The sequence below is a fragment of the Arvicola amphibius genome, chromosome 5 (assembly GCF_903992535.2).
Source record: "Arvicola amphibius chromosome 5, mArvAmp1.2, whole genome shotgun sequence".
NCBI lineage: Eukaryota > Metazoa > Chordata > Mammalia > Rodentia > Cricetidae > Arvicola > Arvicola amphibius.
Window position 1 is genome coordinate 83,485,402 of NC_052051.1, and position 12,154 is coordinate 83,497,555.

General features: G+C 40.4%; 1 protein-coding gene across 6 annotated transcripts in view; it reads right to left on the reverse strand.

Moving 5' to 3' along the window:
• The window catches only part of Ambra1 (autophagy and beclin 1 regulator 1), a 196,660-nt gene that overhangs the window by 87,360 nt on the left and 97,146 nt on the right, over positions 1-12,154 (reverse strand). For all 6 annotated transcript variants that reach the window (XM_038329514.2, XM_042055058.1, XM_042055057.1 and 3 more), the window contains 2 exons: positions 9,926-10,006; positions 9,097-9,197 (listed from right to left, as the gene is read on the reverse strand). In XM_038329514.2, the coding sequence (XP_038185442.1) occupies positions 9,097-9,197; positions 9,926-10,006 (182 nt within the window). The remainder of the gene's footprint in view (positions 1-9,096; positions 9,198-9,925; positions 10,007-12,154) is intronic.

A 12,154-nucleotide genomic window follows, 5' to 3' on the forward strand; every position in this document is an offset into this window, starting at 1 on the left:
TTAAAAACAGCATGACCAGAAGCAACTTATAGAAGAAAGAGTTTATTTTGGTTTGTGGATTCAGAGGGAGAATCCAGAATCTTGGGCAGACACAGCAATAAGCAGCAGGCATGGTGTCTGGAGCAGGAAGCCAAGAGATCACATCTTCAAACACAAAGCAGAAAGAGAGAAAACTTTGCTACATAGCAGCAAACAATTAGACTGCTGAGCAGATATTTACTTCATTAGCACAAAAGATGTTTTCAAGTGCAAACTCTGTGACTGCTTACTTGGATAATATAGCTAGAGACAAGGGTGTGGACACACAGAACTATCAAGCCCTTCATTTACTCACACAATGGTATCCTAGAGTAATCTAGACCTCAAGGCTGAGGTAGGATGATTATAAATTCAAGGTAATCCCATGCTACTTAATGGGTTTGGGGATAGCCTGGACTGATAGTCCTTGGGTCACCTTCCTGCAACATACATTGAAAAAAAATTCAGTGAGAACAAAACAGTGGTAAAGAAGACACTAATTTATAGAGGGCCCAAATTTTATAATAAAAACTGCAGAGTAGACCAGGCATGGTGGCATACACCTCTAATCCCAGCACTCTGGTGGCAGAAACAGGAACACTAGGGTGAGTTTGAGCTACCTTGTGAGCTCTAGGCCACCATGGCCTACAGAGCAACACCCATCTCAAAAACAACCACCTAAGCAGACCAACAAACAATAAAACCACAATAAAAACCCTCACATAGTGAGCATCACTCATATCAACTGAATGTCCATTGTGAGTCATTACAGTATCAGTCTATGTACTTCACACATAGGAACTTACTACCCCTACCTGAAATTCTGGACCTAGAGGTATTCTGGAAGTCAGACTTTCCTCCCTTGATTATGTGTTATTGGGACCCAAGTGAAATTTAAAACTTATGTTTCATGTACACATGGTCTAAAGGTAATTCATATAATACCTTAAATAATTTTATACATGAAATAAGGTAGTGTTTCCCCCTGTACTGTACTGATGCTCAAAAAGTTGGATTTTTGAGCATTTCAGAATTTCAGATTAGAAATGATTCATGTGTTAATTCATTTGACCCTTAATCCTATATGCTAAAGCCTATTCTTAGGTTCATTATACAGGTTTAAAAACCTGAGTCCCAGCCGGGCGGTGGTGGCGCACGCCTTTAATCCCAGCACTCGGGAGGCAGAGGCAGGCGGATCTCTGAGTTCGAGGCCAGCCTGGTCTACAAGAGCTAGCTCCAGGACAGGCTCTAGAAACTACAGGGAAACCCTGTCTCGAAAAACCAAAAAAAAAAAAAAAAAAAAAAAAAAAAAACCAACCAAACAAACAAACCTAAGTCCCAAAGTTAAACAAATTACCTAAGATTAAACTTCTAAAAAGAGCAGAATGAATATTTAATCAAAAACAGTCAGGTCCCAAAACCTGCCTGTAAACAGACTTACTCTGCAAATGGTAGCTGTACTTCTGTGAGGCCCCACTTAAACAACGAAGGGGACACAATCCATGCTTTTCCAAATTATGCTAAAAGTCAAACAGTACTCACAAAAGTCCAGTTCTGAGCTGTAGTTTAGCTAACCTATCTGGATTGGCAACAAAACTTCTAGGGGAATCATTAATATTCTTAGTGGCAGGGTCCAAAACAAATGAACAAACAAACAAACAAACAAACACCCTAACCCCTCAAAAATAACACAGAAAACCAAAATCAGGTCACTCCCTGGTTAGACTGAAGGTCCCTGAGGGCATTTAATTTTCTTGTAACATCCCAAGTGCCTTGGAAACAGCTAAACAACAAACATTCATAAAGCGCTGTGCATTTCAAAATGACTCAGGGTAAAGTAGCACGGGGTGGGGAGAGAAACACTCAGAAAAGCCAAGTGTCAAATATTAAAGGGACAGCAAAGTTTATTGACAAGCCCAATATTTTCCGTCCTGAGGAAGTATGGGGAATGCAGCACAAACACCTGAAGTCAGGTTCTCAATAAGAACACCTTTCACTGGTGTTCTAAGAAGATCCTAGGGAGATGGGCTGAAAGAGAGTACATAACTGTGCCAATGGCTGTGCATACCAAATAAGCAAAAAAGCTTTACTTAGTGGTGGCCAGCAGCTGGGACTGTGTTCTCAAGCAGTGTTCCAGTTACTATTTCTAGGCAACCAAGCCGGTCCTTTATCATCCTCACTTTCATTACTGGAGCAGAAGGAAAGGTATCTGGGTTAATTATTAAAGCAGTACTAGTTAGTACCACCACCACTAATCGTCCATTTATCTGGGCTTATAAACAGTCACCTTAATTGATGTTGAGTTAGAATGTGCTACTCACTTTACCTCCCTAGCTACAGGGTTCCAAGCGGGAACAGAGCAGAGAGAGAAAGAATGCAAATCAGTATTTATTCCTATTTGTACTTAATACCGAGATGACCCAACTATATTTATTATCATTCATCTTCCCAGATTTGATAACTGAAGCACAGAGCTGGTAGACAATGACTAGTAAAGCAATCTGTTGTACCAGACAATCATGCTGTCATCAGGTCGTCAAATTAGGATGATTTCTAGAAATCAGAAAGCCCAAGGCCGCAGATGTCCACTGAGGTTGGCCAAACTAGGCTAGAAAGACCCTGATAGGAACTTCCTAACACACCAGGCAAGTGGAAGACATTAGTATTTTATTGGAAGTAAGAATGCCAGTGTTGGCAATACAGGATCCATAATTCCAGTACTTGGGGAAGTTGATGCAAATCTAGAAGTGTAAAGCCAGGCTGGGCTCCACATTAAGACCCTGTTTCAATGAACAAAAATAATCAAATGAGAAATGGTATGTGGAAGGGACAAGATGCTAATGAGAAAAAACAAATTATTGTAAGGAGATAGCTCTGTCTTACCTAAACTAGTCAACAAACAGTAGGATGCTTGGAACATAAGATTACATAAAGCAATTAAGCTGTGTCTGTGACATCTCTGGATTTAACATATTTCAATGACTACACAACAGAGGGAAAAGGAACAACAGAGCTATGGTGGGCAATGTTTACCTATCTTACCAGATTCAAGTCAGTATAAATATCACATAAATTCTAATAAAATATTTTTTGAAAATCAGTAAAAGCATGGTAGATGAGATTCATGTAATACAAAGTCAGTATAGGAGAAATGAGACCCAAAACAAACAAAAACTAAAGATACAGAAAACAAACACCAAAAAGGTACAATAGACAAAAATCCACAATAATTTTAAGTGTGAATTAACTAATAATTCAAAGACAGAGACTGTCTAACTCAAGGAAAAACAAGATGTGGACCAGCTAGAAGGCTCAGCAAGTACAAGCACTCACTATGTGAACCTAACAATCCTAGTTCGATCCTCAGAACCATGGTAGAGGAAAGAATCAGATCCCAAAGCTGTCCTCTTACACAGAGAGTGTACTAGCTGTATTAGACAGTGCCACGGAAAACGGCACAGGCATGTCCACACTCACATTACATGCAACAAACAGACACATAGTAACAAATACTAAAGCACAAAAATATTCCTTTCTTTTGCTTTTTGTTTCTAAAGGTGTAAATAAAAGTCACAGTGGCTTATTCATGGGAGACTGAGGCAGGAGGCTCCCTGTGGATTCAAGGCTAGCGTAGGTTCCAGGACAGCATGAACCACACAGTGAAACTATGGCAAACAAACAGATACACAAAAACAACTAAGTTGAAAACGAAAGGTGGAAAAAGATCTGAGATCAGAAACCATGGAAGAGTTGGGCTGGCTGTGCTAATTAATACAAAAGTAAAAGCATTTTAGGAGAGTTAATTTTAATTCATCATGAGGACACAAAAATTATGAACATGTATGCATCTAATGACAATGTCAAAAACACACTATTAACAAAGCATCTGCGCCTCACTACCACCACAGAGCACACATTCTGGGCAAGCACAGTTGCTCAGTTAGCCCATATGGTAAGGCAAAAACCAAGTTACAATAAATTTAAAATAACTGAAATCATACAAAATATGTTTTTAAGCCACACCAAAGTCAAATAAGAGATTTTTTTTAAAAAGGAAAATGGAGACAATCAAAAGTATGTAAGAACAGAAAACTGCACCTACACAACTACACCAGTGGCCCCTGACCTTCCGAATGCTGTGATTCTTTAACACAGCTCCTTATGTTAAGGCGACCCCAACCATAAAATTATTTTTTTTGCTACTTCATAACTGTAATTTGCTAGTTATGAGTCATAATGTAATTTATCTGTGTTTTCCAATGGTCTTATGTGACCCCAGTGAAGGGTCATTCAACAACTCCAAAAGGGTTACAACCCACAGGTTGAGAACCAAAGGACTAAAGTATAAAAGGAGAAAGAAAGATGACTGGGCACAAGGCCATCTCACAAGATTCCAATGACCTGTGTGTGGGTAAGAGCAAGAAAAACTGACACTTCCCATTGATTTTAATCAAAATAGTGAATTAAGTACATCAGGCTCACATCTGCCAGGAACAGATGCTCATTAGGATGAAAGTCAAGAGGATTATGCAGGGCAGATAACATACCCTACATTACTCAGACCTTATCTTCAGAAGATTTTTGTTCAAGTAATTAGCAGGAAGCTATCCTATGCCAAGAGTTCTCATTTCACTTCTCTGAGGCCTCAAACATGTCAAAAACTATTACAAGCTTAAGAACTTTTTGGTAGATACTCCCTACTTGAACTCAAGCAAAGTGGCTCAGACAACAGAGTTAGGCAGATCAGTTTTAGTCTTCCAACTCTCCCTTCTCCTAATATTATGCTGGGCAAATGAATTAACTTCTCTGAGCTTCATTTTCTCCCCTGCCTGGTAGAAATGCTAATACTAATATCTACTACACAGGGTCAGAACAATGGTTTACAGAGACAGTGTAAGTAAAGAACTAAGGAACACCGAGGCTGTGGCTAGCTTCATTTCATTCTTTGCTAAAAAGTCAGCTGGGAGAGCTTTCTAGAATGCTACAATATATGTGTTAGAGATGCAATAGCACTTAAGGGTATATATACTTCTTTAAGTATGTATGGGTCCAGAATCTGTGCTACACTGCATTGATAGGTGGTTGGAGACCAGTAGGAACCTACAGAATTGTAGAGACTGCGCCAAGACAAAAGAGAAGAGATAAAGATTAACAACCTACTAGCACTCGGGTGCAATGGCTTCATTTGTCTACAATCATTTCCAGGCTTTGGTGGAAGAAAGCAGATGAAAAGGATCTTAATTTTGCACAAATCTACTTTTACCTTTAGAATAGATTTGTTAAGAGACTCATTTGTCACCACAGTACTGGTCACAAATCCCAAAACTGCAGTTGTGTGCTTGTTTATCCTTCTACATCTGCCAAATTTTTCTGCAAAAATTCACTCCCCATACAGAGACTCTACTTATGTTTGGAACCAAAAAATGAGCAGCACTTTAAGGTATGACCTACCACCAAGACTTCAAGGAGGGCAGGGATTCTGTCTCTTTGTTCAGCCTTCTAGCCCAGCACACTTGAACAACTTCAGAATAAGTATTTCCAAATGTAACTGTTTTGAGACCACCACAATTTTGTTGCAATCACAGAAGAGAAAGTATTTTTCCAGGAAAATTAAAAGACCAATTTCACTTGCACTCTTGAAAGCCATTATTATAGCACCTTAATTACACGATCACAAGTAAGTTTGAGAAAAAAAACAAAAACATTTATATCCAGGAGAAGAAGGCTCAGAAAAAAAGCTATTAATAAGATTAATTATAAGATTTCCCTCAGCAAGCACCACTCAGATATAAAGGGTCATGCCTAGCAACCACCATTTAAAACAGAAAAAGTGAAAAACAAACAAACAAACAAACAAAAAACCCTCTGAAGATCAGTGAAAGATCCCTGGAAGCCCTTTCTGTCTTCTGTATAAAGTTCTTGGAAAAGGAATTCTACTTTGATGTTTTGTCGATTTTTTTTTTTTTTTGTTTTTTTTTTAGCTTTGAAGCCTGTCCTGGAACTAGCTCTTATAAACCATGCAGGCCTGGAACTCATAGAGATCTGCCTGCCTCTGCCTCCAAGTACTAGGATTAAAGGCGTGTGCCACCACCTGGCTTGCTTTGTCTTTTAAAAATAACTATGGGGTGGCAGACTAGGAAAGTAGCTTGGAGTGTAAGTATTGGAGGCCACTGCCTAGGCTCAGTCCTGTCTCCTCTACTTTCCAGCTTTACAGCTAAGGCCTGTCCAGAGTCAGCAGTGCTCCCTCCACCACTCGTTACATAATACGGTTGTCTCAGAACTACTGCAGGATTGAAACAAAACTCTCCTAAAGTACTTAAAATGCTTCCTAGAACATAGTAAGTAATACACCCTTGGATTTTTGTTGCTGTTACTATTATAGTGCTGCAATTTTCTAAAGCAAAGATAAAGAAAAAATGACACAGCTGTTAATAGAACACGGAGGACATCTAAGTATGTCCTCATGAAGACAGCGTCATAGCAAGTCACAACAGGCATACTCAGTGCTACCGAGAAAACAAATACTACTGTGAATAGAAACAACTGCTAACGCAGGCATGAGGTTCTCCAAGTCCAGACTTCCTTCTCTTGGTGGCATTTACAATCATTTGATGGATAAATTCTCTCAGTAGATGTCATACCTATATACAACCGATAAAATGCTAGAACAAGCACCCTAGACACTGTTCAGAAAGTAGGGAATGAAAAGTAAAGGTACAGAATTACTAGAGCAAAGGCAGAACGGAAATAAACTATGCAGCTGTGTGTACACACACACACACACACACACACACACACACACAGCTTAACACAACGGAAACAGAGATTTTGCTGGCAGCAGAAGAGCAAGATGTGTCATGCCGAGTGCTAGAGGCAGATGTCTGGCACAAAGAAGGGGACAGAGGAGCTCTTTGGCATCATTGCCTGGCAGCAAGTGGTTATCTTTCACAAGCCTTCAGCTAAGGCACACAGCAGTGTCAGGCAAAGAGAGGCACAAATCCACTCTCTTTAACAACTAGGTCTAGAGCCCTCTTTTGACTGCTGTCTGGAGATAAGGCGTATGAAGTTCCAGTGTCTGGCAGAGAAATGCCTGAGCGCTGTGGCATTCAAATATTTGATGTGTGGGGCTGGAGAGATGGCTCAGTGGTTAAGAGCACTGTCTACCCTTCCAAAGGTCCTGAGTTCAGTTCCCAGCAACCACATGGTGGCTAACAACCATCTGCAATGAGATCTGGTGCCCTCTTCTGGCCAGCAGGCATACATGGAGAATACTGTATACATAATAAATAAATAGATTTTTAAAAAAGAAAATTCAATGCTAAGCCAAAGGCATTATTTTGGGGAGGATCAGATCCCAGGGACTGGCAGCTGCCACAGCAGTATTCTTAAAATACTAAAACAAAGCTAGGCCTGGTAGCTCATGCCTTTAATCCCAGTCTCTGGGGGCAAAGGCAAGCAGATCTCTAAGTTCAAGGCAAGCCTGGTCTTCATGGTAAATTCTAAGCCAGTCAAGGATACAAGTGAAAACTTGTCTCAAAACAAAGTTCCCTAAAATATCAGGGTTTGGGGCTGTACACTTTTACACCTGTGACATCAGCACTTGGGAGGGAGAGGTCAGCCTGGTCTACATAGCAAAGTCCAGGGCAAGGGTACATTGTAAGACTGTGTTGCTCCCTCCCACACTCACAAAAAAAAAAAGAAAAGAAAAGAAAAAAGGAATGAAGGAAAAAAGAAAAAGAAAAACAAAAGAGAGAGAAAGAGAGAAAGAGAGAAAGAGAGAAAGAGAGAAAGAAAGAAAGAAAGAAAGAAAGAGCGAGAGAGAAAGAAAAAGAAGCCTAAAACAAAGCGAATAGCATACAACACTTTCATAGTTCTGCAGGGCCATCTTCTCACCAGCTGCCTTTTTTTAAAAAAAATGTGTATTGGTGTTTTGTCTGCACGTATATCTGTATAAAGATCTCAGGTATGCTGGAAATGGAGTTACAGACAGCTGTGAGCTGCAATGTAGGTACTGGGAATTGAACCCAGGTCCTTCAAAAGAAAAGCCAGTGGTCTTAACCGATGAGCTATCTCTCCAGCCCCCACCAGCTGCCTTTCTACCTTTAATTATTACATGACCCAAGTTTTCAGGAAACAGAGTGCTATTTAAAATTTTCTAATCAAAGACCTTTTCAAGATATGCCTAATACAACTGAAGTTTTATACATTTTCAGACATAATTTTTATAAGTTGGCAGTAAAGTGATGGGAAGGGGAAAAATGTAATGAGGAAACAACCTTCACCACAAGAAAAAAAAAAGATTTCTGCTTTGTTCCCTTTTCTGAATACTGTCTAGAAGTAGCTGCAAACATGTCCCAGAACCCGGTCCCATCATGCCTCAGAGCCCCAAAGCATAGGTCACTTAAGAAATTCACTCATCATAAATGCCTCGGCAGCATGTGCCCAGCCTATTTTCTGCAATGTGGAGTTCTAAGCAGGCTGCACAAGTCTCTCCCCTCCTCCTTTCTCATAAGATTCCAGGCAATGGAATCTTCATGTGCTGGCGAAGCAAAGAGGTGGAGAGGTCTGTATTAAGCTCTTAATTAAAATCACAGGATCTCGTCATGAGTATCTCAACAACTGAAAGATGAACAAGATATCTTTATCATTCAATTAAAAAGTATAGACAGCCAGAATTTGGTTACCTATATTAAGATACAGAAGGTTTTAAAATTTTTCTTCCTTTTTTTTTCTTTCTTTACAAAATGGCCTGAAGGAACTAAACAGGACAGACAGTGTCTCATCCCTACTGACTCTTGCCTGGAAGTAAGAAGCTGCATATAGGACCCAACAGATGTTCAGACAGACGCTAGGAGACTATCGTATCAAAAGAGGGGAAAGAGGAAGAAGTTTTAGCTTCGGCAGGGTTTCCCTGTAGTTTCTAGAGCCTGTCCTGGAACTAGCTCTTGTAGACCAGGCTGGCCTCGAACTCACAGAGATCCGCCTGCCTCTGCCTCCCGAGTGCTGGGATTAAAGGCGTGCGCCACCACCGCCTGGCTGTCTTTCACAATTCTAAAATCCAAAGAAATGTTTCCTTACCTGCTAGGACCCTGTTAACAGAAGAGTGAGTAGCCAAGCCAGGCTGTCCACGTTCATGAAAAATACCAGCATAAGGCAAGTACTCGGGCAGCAAAAAACGCCTGTAAGAAGGGATCACACATGAGAAGTCAACTACAGACGAGCACAGAGTCTCAAAGTCATTGGCTAAGTAAGGCTGGGTATAATGGTGTACAACTAGAATACTAACACTTGGGAGGCTAAGGCGTGAGGATTACAAATTCAAGGTCAGGCTGGGCTCAGGAACATAAATTATAACATAATATAGCCTAAAGGATACACTAACCTAAAAATCCATGGAAGCTCAAAAAGGTACAAAAAAAAAAAAAAAAAATCCACAGGATTTGTCCTTTTGTAAATCTGTAACTTGTTACCATCCTTTTTCTAAAGTAAAGCTAGCCAGGTGTGATGGCACACACCTGCCTCCAATCCCAGACTCACAGAAGAAGCTGACAGATTTCTAAGTTCCAGGCCAACTTGGTCTAATGATTTCCTGGCCAGTTAGAGCTACATAGTGAGACTGTACAAGACTTCTACATTTGAGCAGTATACTTTTGGTGCCATATTTCTATGTACTGTGTCTAACTATCTCCCATAAAATGTTTAGGTGGCAGACTAGAATACAGACTCTTAGGAAATAATTTCATATATGGAAAATCCAAAAGTCGGAGGTTAAGCTAAATTCTAAAGGTCTGGGTGGTGTGGCTCAGTGACCGAATACTTTTCTAGCCTGTGCCAAGGCCCAATTAAAACAAACAAAAATCCTAGGCTTTCATCAAGGTTCCTTCTATGCTTAAAACCCAGTTTTTACCTTGGGACAAAGCGTCCAAGTGAAGGTGCAGACATTCTGGCATTGCGGGGAGCTCGGTGCCTAGATCTGTCACCACTGTCCCTGGAGAAAACAGAGAGACTACACATCAGACAGTGACTGAAGCAAAATCACTCACCTGCCACCCGACACAAGCATCTGCAAACTACACTGCTACACTCAGGAGAGACGCCCAAAGACAGCAGTCATCTGCTGGCTAACTAGTCAGTGCCCGCAAGTTGTTCTGAAAGAATTTTCTTGAGTCAATATACTCTTTGAACCCTGAAATATCTGAAAGTGAAGTCTTGGGATCCGAAAAGGCTATATAAGAATGCCTTTTTCGAAAAACAAACAAAAAATGTCTTTTTGTTTAATTTTTCAGACAGGGTTGCTCTACATCTTGGCTGTCACATAACTCACTATGTAGAACAGGCTGATCTCAAACTCCTAGAGAACCACCTGTCCCTGGCTCCAGAGTGTGGAACTAAAGGTGTGCACCACCACATCTGGTCCAAGAATGTCTTTTTCTTCATCAGATTCCCTTGGCAGAAAGAGAGACTGATAGAGACTGAGGCTGGGGAGATAGAGACGCAGCTCAGTGGCACAGTCCTTGCCTACCTGGCTCATTCTTTAGTATCACAAAAAGGGCAAGCAGGCAGAAAAACTAGAAAAAAATCCTTAGTTCTTTCTTTGAAAAACTGAAAAGTTGACAGTGATGAAAACTGTTAGAAAATACACTCCTAAACCAAGTCATTTGAGTTTTTTTAAAAACTGTATCGATCATTAAAACAACACTCATAAAATGAAGTACCTGCTAAGTTTGTTCACATGTTGCTAATGTCATTCTACTTAAATCTCTCTAGCTATCCCATGAGGTGTTACCAGTCTGATTTTACACAGGGAAACTAAGAATCAGACAGGCACATCCAGGGTCACAGGCAGGAATGTGACTGGCGATTTAAAGAAGAGCTGCGGAAACCGTGGGCTCTCTCCACTGTGTTTCACTGCTTCCTACAAAAAAAAGAGGAAAGAAACTTCACGTGGCTTAAGTTTCCAACACATCAAAGAAACAATAAGCCAAAGGGCATGGGCTGGACCAAGCAGCTAATTAGCTGTTTAAACAACTCCAGGAAATAAGTGAACCTTTGAGAGTCTGATTTGGGACATCTGAATTCTCTCTTTGGATTACTTTCAGATCAATGAGATAATTTTCAAACTAGTCCTAGAACCAAAGATAAAGGAACATTTTGGCTGTTAAGTGGCCCACTGGGAGTTGTACCAACCAGAAACGAGTCTTTAAAGGTTTTACATTAGGTAGGATGGGCTTCTGAGCATTACGAGCAATCAATATTAAGGCTACTTGGAAGCTGATCCATTAGAAGTCAGTATTTGGGTTTTTCCCCCCTAAAGAAAAGGTACACCACTGGGCGGTGGTGGCGCACGCCTTTAATCCTAGCACTCGGGAGGCAAAGGCAGGTGGATCTCTGAGTTCGAGGCCAGCCTCATCTACAAAGTGAGTTCCAGGACAGGCCCTAAAGCTACACAGAGAAACCATTGTCTCAAAAATCCCAACCAACAAACCAAACAAAAAAGTGCACTACTGTTTTCCTAAGATATTTTATTTTGTTGACTTGAAACTCAGTGGATAAAAGAAAAGATAAGGAGAAAGATGTAAGATTATATAGTCAGTAAAAAGGAAGGTAGGGTAAAAAATAATTTATAAGAGGAATGGGTGTCTGGGAAGATGGATCACGGTATATAAAGTTTGCCATGTGAGCACCAAAACTGATGTTCTGACTCCCAGAACTCTTATAAAAGCTGGGCTGTCATGGAAGCAGCTTGTAATTTTAGGAGGAATATAGGGGATCCCCAAAGAAAGCTGGCTATCTAGTTAGGATAGCAAGAATCAGGGAGCTCTGGGTTCATCAAGAGACCCTGCCTTAACAAATTAAGTGAAGGAGCATCAAGAAAGATACCCAGCATCAATTTCAAGTCAAGTCCACACACCTTTACCCCTCCAAATATGTCCACATGCATGTACACACACACACACCACAGACATGCATGGACATACATAAATACATCAGAAGTGGCTAACCAATAAAATGCTATGATTGCAAAGCTCTTCCCATATACACACAAAGAAGCTGATTATTAAACAAACAAGACAGCTCTCAAACTAAACGTATTGTTATTTTTCAAATATGTGATTTTGGCTGTGATCAGTTAAAG